A 16,512-nucleotide genomic window follows, 5' to 3' on the forward strand; every position below is an offset into this window, starting at 1 on the left:
GTATACAGAACCTTATTTAGCAAAATAGGATTAACTGGTGAACTAAACCTTTTATAAATCTGTGACAAGTTCATCAAACGTTGAAAGAACTGAATGTGTTTCATTATGACTTCTCCCAGCAGAATACTTCAGGATTTTTCAATTAAAACACGTTTATTTCAAAGGCACTTTAAATTGCCTTTTAATTTTTTTAAATTGTTTCACAATGAATATGTTCAACCCAAAATAAAAGCGTCTTAATCTGCTGAAATGTTTTGTATATTTGAAGGGGTTTATTCTTATGATAAAACCAAAAATTTTTACTGCTTTGAACTTTTTAAAATTGAAAAATACACTAATCACCCAAACCTAGTAACAGACGCCACCCATTTACAACATAACATTTGGTCTTCTAGTTTACAGAAAATAAAGGTGTAGGGTGTGAGTCAGCATGGCCAGAGACCTCAAACCATTATTCTTACCTTCATCCTACTGAGCTTCATTTTAGACCCATTTATATGTCGGGGTGATATAACATGCTGAACTAAAACAGTTTCTTAATGGAAGCCAGAACCATATAGACAGTTGTATCAAAAATTATGTCAGCAGATCCATGAGATTCTCTGTAGCAGATCAAGAGTGCTTACATGCATGCTTTTCACTGGAGTTGTTTCATCAAGGCCTATAGTAAGAAGTCATCATGCTCCATCTAGTGGAATCATGCAATGTAGCTTCCTTATTTAGCACAGAGAGATAGGAGAGGGGGAATTTCCTCATTTTATTTTCCCAGGTCAATACTGACAGGCCTCTTCCCACCCACATCTGGAACTGTGCTGGTTGGCGGCCTGGATATCCAGACTCACATGGACTCCATTCGGCACAGATTAGGGATGTGCCCTCAGCACAACATCTTGTTCAATCAGTAAGTATCACTCCATACTGGCTTTAAGAAGCATCCCAGTCTGTATGCATGAGAATCCCCAAAGCCTGTGTTGTTTCTCTTACTGTGCTGGCAGTAGATGTATTTCAGAGGAATACATCACATCCTGCAGTAGAAATCTCCTGTATCATTTCGCTGGGAGCAAAGTTTCTTAGGAAAATGACAGTGCTCCTGGTGTTACTTGTTGTAGTGTGGGTTAGCAGGAGTTAGCCTGGAGGTTCATGCACTACAATTTAGGACTCCTAAAGCAAAAAAATCCAAATTGACAGTGCAGTAGAAGGACTTTTTATGCCCATTTCTCACTGCCACCCAACCACTTACTGCCTTCTCTGGTGATTTCTAGCTTCACTTCCATTAGTTTGTGTTCATCTCAACAGCAGACTCTCTTCCATTTTATTCCCATAAATGGATGGTTTGATGCCTGCTATACCTGTTCCTTTAGTAGCAGGTTCTGCTTTGAAAAAGCAAAGAAAGAGACTATGACCTCCAAGTGAAGTGTGTTGATCCCAAAGAAGATCTTTTAGGGTAATGCAACCTCTCTTCCTTTAGCAAGATAAATCTAGAGTGAATTTATTGCTGCTTGGGGAAAAAACCAGCTTATTCATTTAACCTCCCTTCTTGCCTTTCTGTCTGATTTCACAGCCTTACTGTAGCAGAGCACATCTTGTTTTATTCTCAACTGAAAGGAAGATCCAGGGATGAAGCTGAGCAAGAGCTGGAAACAATGCTAGAAGACATGGGCCTCACCCATAAAAGGAATGAAGAAGCTCAGAATTTGTCAGGTGCCCACAGGAATTTTCTAATATGTTTTTCCTGCAGCCTTTTCTTTGTCATTCATAGAATTATGGAATGGTTTGGGTTGGCAGGGATGTTAAAGATTATCTAGTTCCAACCCCCTGTCATGGCCAGGACCACCTTCCACTAGACAAGATTGCTCACAGCCCCATCCTACCCAGCCTTTGGGCAATTATTGTTCGAGTTTGGTATTTGAGGCCATATTCTAACACACCAATGTACACTGTAGGGGGGCTTTATGTTCAAGGAGCAAATGGGACTGTACAAGTAGTAAAGCTGGCACAACCTGTCCCTAAATCTCCTATGTCTTATAAATAGATAACAAATGCAAATATACTTAAAGCTATTAGTTTTAAATAAATAAATATACATAATTGGTTAATATAAGAAACAAAATACAATCTTCTATTATTTCAAGGCAAATGAAATACTATGCTATTATGCTGCCCAAGTGTATGGATCAGTGCTCCATAATACTGTATTATTTGGTAGGAGTAGTTTCTTCCATTCTGAAGATACAAATGCACACAGTGTATTTGAACAACTCTCAGATTCCAAAGATGATTTGTATAAACAGCCAGCTGTTCCTATACTACTTTGTCCTGATTGCAGCTATAAAAGTTGGTTAATTTCACCAAAGAACATGAAAACCTCATATCTTCCTACTTTTGCTTCTGGCAAGAATCAGAAAATGCAACGTGTAGATGGAAAATATATATTAAAGAAAAAAAAGTTTGGACAACATGTTTTGAACTTCAGAAGAAAAATTACTATTAATTTATCTTTGCAGATATGTGTCTGAGGATGGGTTTCATTTTGTTTGTATCAGTTTGTCCCCACACCAAAAAGCAATGTTAATTACATCCCTGCCACTTATATAACTCATCTTATACTCCTGTATGTGTTTGTCCTCTGGTAGGTGGAATGCAAAGGAAACTGTCTGTTGCCATTGCTTTTGTGGGTGAAGCAAAAGTGGTAGTCCTAGATGAGCCCACTTCTGGAGTTGATCCATATTCCAGGCGATCTATCTGGGATCTTCTGCTGAAATATCGCCCAGGTAAGAGATTTGAGAGTAGAAACTGTTTGATTTTTTTGGTAGGATATTTTAAACTTGTCGTAGATGCAATATGTGCCTGCTGTGTAAACTGTCATGAGTAGTGGGATACGAACACAAGCAAACAAGATTCTTTGAACAGATACCTATGGTTGTGGCAAACCTGGGACCTGGCTTTGGTGCAGAGAAATAATTGCCAAAAAGCAAAGCATAGTTTTGAGTTCCAGAGGGAGTCCATGCCTTGAACATTCCTCCTTGTTCTTTCTAGGCAGAACTATTATCCTATCAACCCATCACATGGATGAGGCAGACATCCTTGGAGACAGGGTAGCCATCATATCCCAAGGGAAACTCTTCTGCTCAGGCTCTCCTGTATTCCTAAAGAACTCTTTCGGCTCTGGCTTTTATCTCACCCTTGTTCGCAAAGTGAGAACCACAAAAATGGGAAGGGCTCCTGTAAGTATATATCTCCCTCCCTGCACATGTAATCCAAATAATGCTTGCACTGCACCAAGGTAAAAAGAAATTAAGTGCTGCTTGAGACTGTGTACAAAACTGCATTAAGTCTTATGATGATATAATTATGAATATCATATTAGCATGGTTTGGGTTGGAAGGGACCTTAAAGATGATCTAGTTCAAACCCCCATGCTGTGGGCAGGGACACTTGCCACTAGACCAGGTTGCTCAAACCCCATCCAGCCTGGCCTTGAACACTTCCAGGGATGGGGCATCCACAGCGTCTCTGAGTGACCTATTCCAGTGCCTCACCACCCTCACAGTACAGAATATCTTCCTAATATCTAATCTAAATCTACCCCTTTTCAGTTTAAAGCCATTCCCCCCTGTCCTATCACTACATGCTTGTAGCTCTTTTGTAGCTGTCTTTGGGTGCTGGAGGGTCTCTAAAGTCTCCCTGGAGCCTTCCCTTCTCCAGGCTGAACAACTCCAACTCTCAAGCCGCCTTTTGTCCTTATACAGGTCTTTCTGATTCTTGCTTTTGCAGTACACTGATTTTAAACATTAGGTAGTCTGGTAAGTAGCTGAGACACCAGAAAAGTCTACATCTATCTGTACCTAAACCAGCCTCTCACACCTTGAAAAGTAGGGTTCTGGATTCTTTATGTTGAAAGTAGTGCTTCCAGTCCTAGTAGCAACACAGTCTGTACACTCATGGCCCCTGCTGATTGCATTTTCCCAGGTATTTTGTATGCAGTTTAGAACTTATTTGTGCAGATGGATTTATGTTTTCTGCATTGCTTAATCCAGTGTTCAGATGATTTTCAGTATATGTTCAAGATGCTCTGGATATGACATATTTTTCACAGACTCAAGCTGTTCAAATATTGACAACCCTTACATCCTGTTTTGAGTGTATCTGAAGCACTTTCATCTTTCTATCTCTTGCTCGTCCATGCTAGTCATTTTGTAGCTGTGGATCTCAGTGCTCCTGCTCCTGCTCCAGCTGTGTGCACAGGGGTGAAGAAGGCATTCCAGAGCTGGAACTGGATGGTAAGAAGCAGGATGGTTCAGCATTCCAGCACATAGCTATGTCTCCTCTTATGCTGCAATCTTGTCTTGCAGATCAATGCTGCTGAGGTCCACTTCTTCGGTCCTTGTGTCTAACATTTGTATTGTACTATAACATGACTTTAATAAGGGTTCTTTGTGGTTTTGCTTACTATTGACTGCTTTTTGTGTATGTGGTCTCAGGTACAAATGATGAACTAGAAGTTTGTGTGCTTTACAAGTTTAGTAAAGAGTTTCGTGGAATTTGTTAAGGAAAACTAAAGCATCCCTAGAGGAAGGAAATAGAAAAAAAAGTAATTTTGGCTTGTCTGCATGAGAGAAGAATTTAAGTAGATATCCCTGAAGATTTTGTTGTGCTTTATTAACAAACGTGAAATAGTTTCCTGCTACATAGATACAAAGCATAATTAGCAACACAGCCCAGCCCAGGGCAGAATTAACTGACATATCTGAGAGTTACGTAATAGACCAGTACCCTTTTAGTGCAAACAACAGGTTTTGAAATCATGCTTAATATGGTTAAATATTCATTCTATGAACACTGTTTTGACTTTTCACAGGAGATCTAAACGAGCTAGCCGAAGTAATCCACCATCATATCCCAGAAGCAAAATTAATTGAAAGCATTGGTCAGGAACTCATTTATCTTTTGCCCAATAAAAACTTTAAACAACGATCTTATGCCAGTCTCTTCAGAGAACTGGAGGAAACATTGGATGACCTGGGACTCAGCAGTTTTGGAGTTTCAGACACACCACTTGAAGAGGTAACAGACAGATTGAAATACCTGCTGACCTTACCATAAGCACCCAAAATGTTCCTGTTCTTAAATATGTAATTCTTAATATGTCCTTCAAAATCTAGTCCCATAAGCTGTGGCACACTCCGAAAATCTTTGAGAAGGGCCTAGAGAGTGGATCCAAGCCTTACTTCATTGTAGCCTTGAGGAGCCTTACCCATTAGTCTGAAATGTGTCCCTTTTATTTGTATCTTTGTTCATTCATTTATTTCCTGAGGTATTTCATAAGAGACCTCTGATTGTGTAATAAGATGAAGTACTGAAAAGGTATCCAAATTTTTTTCTATTGAAGGATGATGTATAGTGTTCTAAAGGTCAGGTTATTGTAACTATTCTTTTCCTAACCAGAAGACGTATTTCTCTATGGCAGGTTTTCCTAAAGGTCACAGCAGAAGCTGACCCTGAAATGCAAAAAACAGGTATAGATCCACAAATCTGTATTTGATTAATTGTTCTTGGGACTTATTTTTATTCTGAACACTCTGTAAATAGGAGCTTCAGAACTTTCAGTCTTTTATGTGTTCTTGACAAAATAAATTTGGTCAGCAAATATCTGTTTTTAGAGGCCTGACATGATATCTAAAAAAAAAGATTAAGTCAGCAGAAAGACTTGTATTTAGATTGGATGAGGTTCTTAACTAAGCAAATAAAAGTGGAGTGTCAAGCACCCAGATGTCAATGGCTTTAGTAGTTGTATAAAAATTACTTTGCTGACTATTAGTCCATAAACTACATAGATTATTAAATTGTTCATCCTGCTGAGTAAGAGGAGTGTTTAACTATATGATGTCACTAAATACAACCACAGTGCAACAGTTGTAATTAAAACAATCTGAAGATATGATATATACAGTTGGTAAAATCTGGACCTCGTTAAAATATCTGTGCTACTTCATGCATGGAAGATAAAATGTCTTCTCTGATGCTTCTCATCTTAACCTAGGAGATACTCAAGAAAATGGTTCTGCTCTTGGCAAAACTCCTACTGAGAACAAACCAGCTGAACAAACCATACTGAAAACTAATGACACTTCTCGAATGCCAGTAGGCAAAACAGGAGATCAAAATGAAGGCAAAGGGTCCCGACAGTATAAAGGCTTTCAGCTTGTACATCAGCAGATCAAAGCACTGCTCATCAAACGCTTCCACCACGCCTCCCGCAGCCACAAGGACTTCCTAGCACAGGTATTGACTGACTTGTGCTGTGCTTGAGTCTTCCCCACAACCCTCTCAATACGGTCTTTCCAGCAATGATGGCTCTATGGAAAGCAATAGAGGTGCTGCAAATGGGTAACAGTGCAATTATGATTTCAACTCTTCTGTCTCTTCTTTTATTTCTTTCTGCCTGGAGTCTATCAATTGCACCAAGTTCATGATTCTATCACTACTAGCCCAGTGTTTTATTTTTAACATAATACAGTTCTATGACAACCAGAATTTTAAGCAAAAGTGCTGGAAATTAAATTGTTGATGTTCAGGAGTTAAACCAGATTGGATCTATGTGATCTTGCTGTCCTTCCTTTGTTTACATATATTATGGGGTATGTATAGTGGCACTCTACAACACCTATATAATAACCTACTCTGATGTTTTCATGTTCCCTGCAGGTCGTTCTCCCTGCTAGTTTTGTGTTGCTGTCTCTAGTACTTACAGTCATTATTCCTCCATTTGGAGAATATCCCGCCTTAACATTACACCCTTGGATCTATGGACAACAGTTTACTTTCTTCAGGTAAGAGGAATTACCTGAAGTATATCTGTTGTACACACACCTTTTTCTCCCTACAGTTTAGTTAGCATCATGGGGCCCCGTCTCACTGCTCTTTTCTCACTCTGTGTGATGTAAGAAAATATTCACTTCACTGGAATCAGCAGACTTCAAATAGCTTGAAATTGGTGCACATGGAGAATACAGCTGCTAGTAGATCTAACAAATAGTCTTTCAAATGTCTTTCTAACTTTGGTATTTTCCTCTTCCTACCTGAATTCAGGACCTCAACACTTATAAAGTTATATATCCTGTTTAACAGGAGATCCAGGCCTCAGCTTATGAAAATGCAGAGTATGTTTTTCATCTTCCGATTACTGACTGTGACAGTGCTGAGAGAATAGCAATGAGGATTCAAGGCTTTTTTGGAGAATGTTGCTATTGGGCTTTGTCAGAAGTCAGCTTTAGTATTAGGAGAAAAGAAAAAGAACCATAGCCTGTCAACCATCTTGGAACATTCTGGGTTTTTACATAAATAAAATAATTGAATTATCAGCGTTTGGAGGGGGGCAGTTGGTATTGCCATATGGCTGTCCTTCTCTAGTTGCTATGTGTATTACAGTACAATAGTTTGAAAAAATATTTTATAGAGAAAGTCCTATCTTATTCCCTTAGCAATGAACATCCTGGCAATGAGCAGATGGTCTCCCTTACTCATGCTTTCTTGAATAAACCAGGATTTGGAATTCGCTGCATGAAGAATCAGCCTCTTTTGTAAGTTGCTAGCTAATTTCTGTTGAATGAGATCCCAGTAGGGTAATTCTAGTGGAACTCGAGTAGTGAAACAAGAATGATTTGGCTTGATTCTTCACAAGAGCCAATGCTTCAGGTGTGTTGTTTGCTATACCTAATATTGGGTCAAAAATAACAAAAACAGCAAGATAACACTGCCACTGGATTAAGAATGATTCACAGTGCCCAATGTGACTGACTGGAAACCAGTAGCTTGGTGTTGAGAGTTACGCAACCTTGAAATTTATGTCAGTAGGTCAGTGACCTCAGGCCCAAATCTTCTCAGCCTCCCTGGCACTTTCCATGACTGAGACCCTTCAGGCTCCTCCTGTTCCCATTGGTGTGTTTGGAAGCAATAACTTCAGCAATCGCTCAGATTGTGAAGTAGCAATAGGACAATGTCTATTATTAGAAATTATTCTCATTCTGAAGTGAGGGCAACATTAATAGAGCTGCAACTTTTGTTGTCCTACCTGCTTACTCTGCCTGTGAGTCCTGCTTTGGAGCCATTTGTCACTGGCTTGCTATGCTTTGACATTTGTTCCCTTTCTCCTGGCTCTTTCCCAGCCATGATATCCAGCAATTTGAACCTTCTGGTTGTTCTCTCTTCTTCCGTTCCTCTCCTCTACCTGGTATGGCAGAAACAGAGGAAACTTTAAAAAAAGAAAAGACACTGCATGAGAAAGAAAAATGATAGTTTCTTCACTGTAGATTTCATGAGTACTAATGGATCAAACACAGTCCCCTTTTTCCTTCAGTGTCCTATCTGCAAGCTGAAGACAGTAAGCTTGGCAGAGATGTGGGGGGAGTCTGTATTTATTAATGTGTACCAAGTACTCTAAAATGTTGTTCTTATTCAAAACTCACAGGATGAGGGCTAAGGGGGGAATATCTGCTTAGAGCATTGTGATTTTGTAGATTTGTGAGTTCTCATGGACCGTTATCTCTGCACAGCTTAAAGCTCTATTCCTCTACACAGGAACTACCCATGCAATAATACGCCAACTGCCTGGAACACACCGGCTGTTCATCCTAACCTAAGCAGCCTCCTGCTGAGCCAAGAGTGGAGCCCTGAGAATCCATCACCTTCCTGCAAGTGCAGCACTCACAAGAGACTCACTATGCTGCCAGAATGCCCTGCAGGTGCAGGAGGCCTCCCACCACCACAGGTTGTGTCCTTGTGCCATAAATCTTTGTAGCAAAGTTTCATGGCAAGTGCTGGAAAAGGGACCAGTGTCTAAGTACCTTGCCATGCTAATATACATGGAAGGAGTTGAGTGCATTCTTAAGAGCAAGACTTGCTGGAATTTGGAATTCAGTTTCAGAGATATTGAAAAAGTTTGCACATTTAAATAAATTTTGATTACTGTTTTCATCCAAATTGCAAACTTTTCATGTGGAAGAAAATCACAAAAATTTTAAGAATTTGTCACATCATTTTTAAAAATAATTTTTATTTTCTTTTGCCTCAAGGAACAATTCTATTTAGAAGGTTGCCTTTCTTTAAAGGAGGGAAGGGCAGGAGAGAGAAAGAGGAAAGAAAGAAAAGAAAAAGAAGTCACAATTTTAAAAATGTGGAGTGTGGTCCTCTATTAAAAGGGAAAAAATACTATTCAGTGAACCCCAAAGTATTATTTCTTACATGTCTTTCAGTTCCATTTCTATCAAGAATGTTCTAAGCTAGCAAAATCAATGTATGCACATGCATGAAGATGAGTTATTTAATAACCACTGATGCTGTATGGAGGAAAACAGAGCTACATTCCCACCTCTCCTATCAATGAATGATCTTAGTAATGCTCTTTATAAAATGTGCTTGCTCTTTTGAAGAGCAAAGGAAAATTACAGCCTGTCAGTGTTTGCATTTTATAAATATTTTTCTAAGAAGTAGAGCAGAATTGCAGCCACTCTGAGTAGTAGTTCACTAATTTAATGTCTCACCATGCACACTGTTCATCTTTAATATTCCTGTTTGCCAGGCTGAACACACCAGAATAATTACTAAAATATTTCTAATTTTCATAGAATTATACAATCATTAAGTTTAGAATACAACTCTAGGATTGAGTCCTACTGTTAACCCAGCACTGCCATCTCCGCCACTGAACGCCATCCCCATGTGCCACATCTCAACATTTTTGAACACTCCAGGGATGGTGACTATACCACTTTGATGACACAATCTCTTGAAAACACTGATTCAGCTTGCTTTGATTTCTCTATCACTGTTCACAAAACAAAGTTGTTTTAAATATCCACAGAATTCCTGTTTATGAAGAAAAAAATTTGATAGAGGTTAGATTCTGACCTTACTCACAACATCCCAAGTGATTTCTGATTTCCAGGTAATCCCTGTCCAACAAAGTTGAATTTTGCTAATTGCATGCTAGTGTATTTCAGAGAACTTTAGTCTAAAACTTCAATTCCAAATAAGATGCAATGTGTTTTTTATTTGTTTGTGGAGATTCTAGTCCTCTAAACAAAATGTGTTTATAATAATATTATCCTGATAATTTTGCAGGATATTATGGTTTTGTATAACTTATCAGAAAGAAACAGTTCACATTTGAGTCTTCAGGAAAGCCACAGTGTGTAAATAATTGTCAATAGAATTATGTTTAAGCATAGACAACTCAATTAATGAAGCCACTATGGGGATGCTACCAGTCTTCCCGTCTAGAATCAGCTGGACATCAGTAATGTGTCTTCTATGTCATCCAGTACTCTCTGTGGATAAATGTAGGAATTTCTGGAAAGGTCACTAGACTTACTTCCTAGGTCATTATCAGATCATTGCAGGTTGCAAGGTTTGCCATCTGAAGCTGCCCGGGAACCTCTTAAAGTATATTCTACTTTGGGATAAACTCGGGAGTGCAAGGTCTTACATTTCACAGTGACCCTGTATTTGTAAAAGACTCAACAAAGTTGTCATGTGGCACCATTTTCATATTTAAAAAAAAAGTAATTTTCATTCAAACAATCTAATGTGCTAGTGAAGGTGAATTTTTTGTATTAATTTTTACCTAAAGTTGCTAAATCATAGGAAACTACCTCTTTCTTTGGTTTTTTTGTTTTGTTTTGTTTTGTTTTTTTACTGGGGCCTCAGTCTTTTTGTTTGAAAAGTTTCCTTCTTTCATTTTGAAGAAAAAGCCTTGAGCAGCCCCGACCTTTGTTGAAAATAACTGTTTCAGAGTGACATGCGACTGTTTTGTGTCATGCATCACAAACTTACTGATTTCTTCTGAAGTCTTAGTAAGTAAGGATGTTTAGGCTATAAATGACCCATTAGTGATTGACACGCTCTCTTTCAGTGATACTATGAACCTGGGCATTTTCTCTGAACCAAAGCTACTTTTTCTCTTTTCCTGACAAACATTTAATAGCTTAAGACACTCTAAAGTTTGTGATTGATTAGTTGTTTTTTTCTTGACAGAGAGTGCAACGCAGCACAGAAATTCTTCAAGATCTGACCCACAGAAATATTTCAGATTTTCTGGTGAAAACATATCCCACTTTGATAAAAGGAAGGTAGGGATGAATCTCTATTTCTTTTTCACAGATGGTATTTTGTACCTGGCAATGAAATTTTTATTTAATAATGACATAACACCTGATTTGCCACAGTATTCTGTAGATTTGAGCACCATGTCCATATTTCTGGTATATATATATAAGACATATATATATGTATTCTGATATATATAAGACTGGAAGAGGCTGATTTTAGGGGAGCTCAATATTTTCAATTATAACTATTTGTATAATCAGGTACTCCTTTATAGGCAGAGCTAAGTTTCGGTGCTGATGGAATGCCATGTTAATGGTGAGAAAAATCGTGCTTTTGCATAGCATTGGTGAACTGCCTTGCAGAGATACTGCTTTGTCTCCCTGAAGAACTGTAACCACACTAACATGACCATCTGCCTGAGTTAATTAACATTTGCTTCCCAGACGTGCTAAAGAGCAGCCAAAGGACAATGTTACACAGATATATCCATCCTACTGATAGCTCCTCAGCTTGCCTGTGTGTTGAGTGTGGTAATTAGCTGTGCAGCCTCCACAGCCTATTATCTCTGATTCAGGCCTTGCTACTTTTCCAGTTCCCAGCAGAGTTCTTGAAATTCCCTTTATATTAGCTATGTGTTGACTGCCTTTGACTGATTCCTCTTAGCATGTGTCATAATTGCTTTAGATATATCTTTTAAAATAAATTAATTATGGATTAGAATAGCCCAGTATTTGCCACTTTAGGAATCTTGCTTATCTCTGTATGAATTGGAGATGAATCATGTCAGAAAACAAAAAGCCAAAAACACACTGCAAGGAATGCCAAAAGTCCTGCCAACCCCAAAATTCAAAGTAATAACTAGCAGACTGGAGGTCTGCAAACTATAGGCATTCAAATTTAATTTTTATTTAAGCCTGACAATATCACTGGCTTTGGTTCTGTGCACTGAGAAGGGATTCTCTTTGTCTGTTTCAGCCTGAAGAGTAAATACTGGGTCAATGAGCAGAGGTAAGAAACCAATTCACAGATTAAGGCGGTAAATAAAGGAACAATGTATTTCTCTTTAACCAGGAAGCCTCACAATGTTTCTGCAAATGGGCAAGGGGAATTGTGGCAGATAGTGTAGAACAAAGAGATGGCTTCGGTGGGAAATAGGCTGGAGATCAGGAAGGGCCTTATAAAGACAAGGGGTTATATTTGTTTGAACTCCCCGCAGGAGATGAAGGCAAGAGGCTCACAATGGAACTATCAGAGCTTTATTACCTACAGGAGTCAAACTCATGAGAACGGTGTGGTGAAAAGGTTCAACACAATAGTACAGTATATTGTAATAGTGCAGTGACCCAGCTCTTTCAGTGCCACAGAAAAAATACAAACTCTCCAATAAAAGGATTTGAGTTGGATGAAACCTAGACACCAGCCCATCAAACACAGAAGTAACAACCACAATTCCTCCTGCCTGCTCTGTACATGTGCAGTAGTTATAAATCAGATTCCACTAGTTCACTTAGGTAGAGATACCAGCTAAGCCCAGTGTGATGTCTACACTGCAGTTACTGAGCTTAGAAAGAATCTGGTTAGCCTGAAGCACAAAATTATTTCATTTTTCACCAGCAATAGGAGTTCACTTCAAAGATAGCAGCTGGATGACTGCCTTTCTTCATGGAATATCTGCTTGTTCACGTGCAACCATTGCTTTCTATGGGATTAGGCTTCAGTTCATCTTGTGCAATAGTATTTATCATTATGGAGTGCTGCCTGGTACTGACACTGGTGAATAACAGCTCCTCTCAGAGCATCAGAAATTTTAACTGAGGTCTATGCTGTCCCTAGTCCTCCGTTCAGTCTAAACCAATATATGGCAATTATCTTGATTTAAAGATTTTGTTCTGTAGTAATCACTGTTTTCTCCAAATCTTCTATCTAAATAATTTTCTCAGGATCCTGGCATAAATCTCTCAGAAACAGATAGAGCTTCTATTATTTGTAAATAATAAAGATATATATTATATATATATATTATAAAATATTATATATAATAATATATATTTTATATATATATTATTATATATATATAAAATAAAATATAAAGACCTAATGCAACTTGTTAGAAAAAGAGTAGAAACTGTTATACCTGAAGTATGTGATGTACAGAAATAAAACCTGCATTAAGTGGGGTTTTAGTATTTCCATTAATGTACAGTTATGGGTGTGTGGTAGGAGTTATTGATGATATTTTTCTCTTTACTAGATATGGAGGAATTTCTGTAGGAGGAAGACTTCCAGTCCTTCACATTTCTGGAGATCAAATTATTGATTTTTTAAGTGATCTCGGCCAAATGATGAATGTGACAGGAGTAAGAAAGATTTTTAATTTTGTTTGTTTGTTTTTTGGTCCCTTACTAAAGCATGGTTACTGCAGCATTAGATTTCACCTAGAGTGCTGATCTTTAGCTTTTTCTTTTTTGTTTTAGGGACAAACTTCACTGGCTGCTGCTAAAGAAATCCCTAATTTCCTTAAATACATGGAAACTGAAGATAATATTAAGGTATTTGCTGGAATTAGTCTGCTAACTCACAGACTTTCTTGACATAGACTTCAAATTATGAGAATACTGCTGGTGGTATTCCCAAATGCAAGAAGAGCTGAAATTATACACTTTAGAAATAACTTGGTATTAACCCTGTATCTCATGTTACAGGTAATTCTTATTCATAGTATTTCAAATGGGAGATTTTTTTAAATCATTTTTTTAGTATTACTTGCTGTCCTAAAAACTTTGAATAGCACACTAAATCCTAAAATGTGGTTCTATAAAATCCCGTGACAGTAGTTGTCCAATGCTTTTAAAAGCATAGTATGTGAGCTCCTCCTGCATTACTGTGCCTGGGAACTATGAGTTCCTGGTGCTGCATTCACCCCTGCCCACCAAAGCAGATAAAAGGCAGCCAAATCTTCTCCCATAGCTCAGTGAAGGCTTCTTAAATTAATCCATGATTTCTGACTCTTTCAGGTGTGGTTTAACAATAAAGGATGGCATGCTATGGTTAGTTTCCTCAATATAGCAAATAATGCAATCCTCAGAGCTAATCTGAGGACTGGCCAAGCCCCTGAGGAACATGGGATCACTGCTATAAACCATCCTCTGAACCTCACCAAGGAGCAACTCTCTGAAGTCACTGTGTAAGTCTGCTTGTGCTCTGCTTCTGGCTTTTACCCCTCCCTCACCTGGCAGCTTGCAACTTCCAGCATACTCACACTCTGAGGAGAAAGATTTCAACTGACAGAATGTGGAAGCTGTTCTCTGAAGTTTTTATTCTAAACAAGAATATATTCATGTCTCATTATATTCCCATAAGAGTTAATTCCCATCCCACATAGGAACTATGAACATTGGTTATACATTATTGCATGTTTCTGTTGATTCCCAAGCACAACGATTCTGAAATCTTTGTTCATGCTCCAAATCCAATACATTTACTTCTGAAATAAAACATGTAATAAAAAATTGAATGAGAACTTGTCCATAATTGACTACAGGTCAAGTAGTTAACAGCCCCTCTCCTGGTGCCAAGGACAGCACGCAGGTAGATTTTCAGTGGCATGTAGTAGGGTTGATGTATTCCAGATTCTGAAAGTCATAATTTCTTGAAAAAGAGATCCCTAGAAAGACAAGAGTTTTCACTCTCCTATTGAGATCATAATTCAATGAAACTGAAAACTTTGCATTATAGCACAGAGGCAAAATCTGTGCTTCATCTCACTATCTTCAACTTGCCTTTTTCTCTTTTCCCTGCTTCCAGAGCACTTTGGCTATTGTGCCTAAATGTCTTGTTTGAGATGCCCCACATGGAAAGGGCTGTCAAACTGAGTCATATTAAGCAAGTAAAAGATCAGGGAATAGTGCCTTATTTGTTAGCTACGATCCCCAAAGCAACCTGGAAAAGTTGTTTTCAAACATGTGTTTTAGTACATGTGTTTTTAGCACATGTTTTTTAGCATATTTAGCTATTCACATTTTGGGGAAATCTTCTACTTAAAAAGCAGCCTTGCTACTTCTACATCTTAAAGCACCCTCCGGAGTCCCCAAATGCTAATATAGTGTTGCATTGCATCCATTCCCTTGCTCACGGTCCCTTCTTGTGCTCTGTTGTAGACTGACAACTTCAGTGGATGCTGTTGTTGCCATCTGTGTGATTTTTGCCATGTCCTTTATACCAGCCAGTTTTGTTTTATACCTGATCCAAGAACGTGTAACAAAAGCCAAGCACCTCCAGTTTGTCAGTGGTGTGAGCCCTGTTATCTATTGGGTAACTAACTTCATGTGGGACATAGTAAGTAACTGCTGGTCTGACTGACAGCCTTTGATTATCCTGGGTGTGCATGAACTGAGGGCTAACCAGTGAATCAAGTGAAGGTGATTCTAAGCATTGCAAAGCATTCATTTCTTTTAAGTGTTTCTCAGAGAGCGTGCTTAGGATCTGGCCTCTGAGCTAATTACAGATGTAGAAATCAATTCAAGTGAACAACTCATTAGTCAACTAATGAAGCTGTATTTTTTATAGTCTTAGGATTTCCAGTCCTTACAACTGAATAAATAATAAAGTACAATTTACTATAGCAGGGAAAAGCCTCATTGCCTTGTGCTAGTCACTCCTGTCCTCTAGAAGAACCAAAACATATTTCAAGATATTCAAGAAACCTAAGTGGGGAAGATTCACAGCCTGGTGAAACAGTATCTATGGCCTGACAAAATAGTCTAGGGTGTCTAAAATGGCATATTCATTTAGGTCACTGTATCGTGGTCACTGTGTTATTCCGAAAAGTTTTATACCACAGGTCCAGACTTGCTTAGACAGGGCTCAGCTTCCCTCCTGGTACTCCTCCAGCCACTTGGTCACAAAAGAGAAAATTCTTTGGCTGGCTAAGGCATAACAAGGGTTGGTTCTCTGGCCTTGCCTTTGCAACCAACAAAGCGACCAAGGAATTATGCACTAAGAAAAGAATGAACATCAAATTGAAAAAAATTAGACAGAAAAGAAAATCAGTATTTGAAAAGCCCAAAACTCTTCAGGATTTGGAAGGTGTTCTCTCAGGAGAAGTTAAAGCAAAGCATTATTTTAGTAAATGAGGAAAAAGAAGCAGATCTCAGAGTTCTTGTTCCCTGCTGTTCACAGCAGCTTCCTTGTCAGGAATTCTGCTTGGCTGTTGCCCTTGACAGCATGATGCAAAGGCATTAAGTGGTGTTAGCAGTTCTGTGAAACGCTACCTTCCATTCTGCATGGGAATTCTGTGCATTGCAGTAGAATAGTGCTACTAATACCACACAGAGAAATGGAGCAGTGGCCAAGCATACTCACTTTAGCTTCTTCCCAGGAATGTGGCTCAAGTAACTAGCTTTTCCA

The 16,512-nt window shown here is 38.6% G+C and overlaps 1 protein-coding gene across 1 annotated transcript in view; it reads left to right on the forward strand.

The window, feature by feature from the left end:
- ABCA4 (ATP binding cassette subfamily A member 4) overlaps positions 1-16,512 on the forward strand; it is a gene marked incomplete at both ends in the record, with an annotated part of 68,179 nt that overhangs the window by 40,143 nt on the left and 11,524 nt on the right. Inside the window, 17 exons of the mRNA XM_082287654.1 lie at positions 770-901; positions 1,562-1,701; positions 2,634-2,771; positions 3,037-3,224; positions 4,190-4,280; positions 4,859-5,064; positions 5,468-5,516; positions 6,041-6,282; positions 6,706-6,830; positions 7,482-7,580; positions 8,578-8,767; positions 11,032-11,126; positions 12,082-12,114; positions 13,358-13,463; positions 13,581-13,655; positions 14,121-14,290; positions 15,264-15,441. Of these exons, the coding sequence (XP_082143780.1) occupies positions 770-901; positions 1,562-1,701; positions 2,634-2,771; positions 3,037-3,224; positions 4,190-4,280; positions 4,859-5,064; positions 5,468-5,516; positions 6,041-6,282; positions 6,706-6,830; positions 7,482-7,580; positions 8,578-8,767; positions 11,032-11,126; positions 12,082-12,114; positions 13,358-13,463; positions 13,581-13,655; positions 14,121-14,290; positions 15,264-15,441 (2,257 nt within the window). The remainder of the gene's footprint in view (positions 1-769; positions 902-1,561; positions 1,702-2,633; positions 2,772-3,036; positions 3,225-4,189; positions 4,281-4,858; positions 5,065-5,467; positions 5,517-6,040; positions 6,283-6,705; positions 6,831-7,481; positions 7,581-8,577; positions 8,768-11,031; positions 11,127-12,081; positions 12,115-13,357; positions 13,464-13,580; positions 13,656-14,120; positions 14,291-15,263; positions 15,442-16,512) is intronic.

The sequence above is a fragment of the Coloeus monedula genome (assembly GCF_965178545.1).
Source record: "Coloeus monedula genome assembly, chromosome: 9".
NCBI classification, from domain to species: Eukaryota; Metazoa; Chordata; class Aves; order Passeriformes; family Corvidae; genus Coloeus; species Coloeus monedula.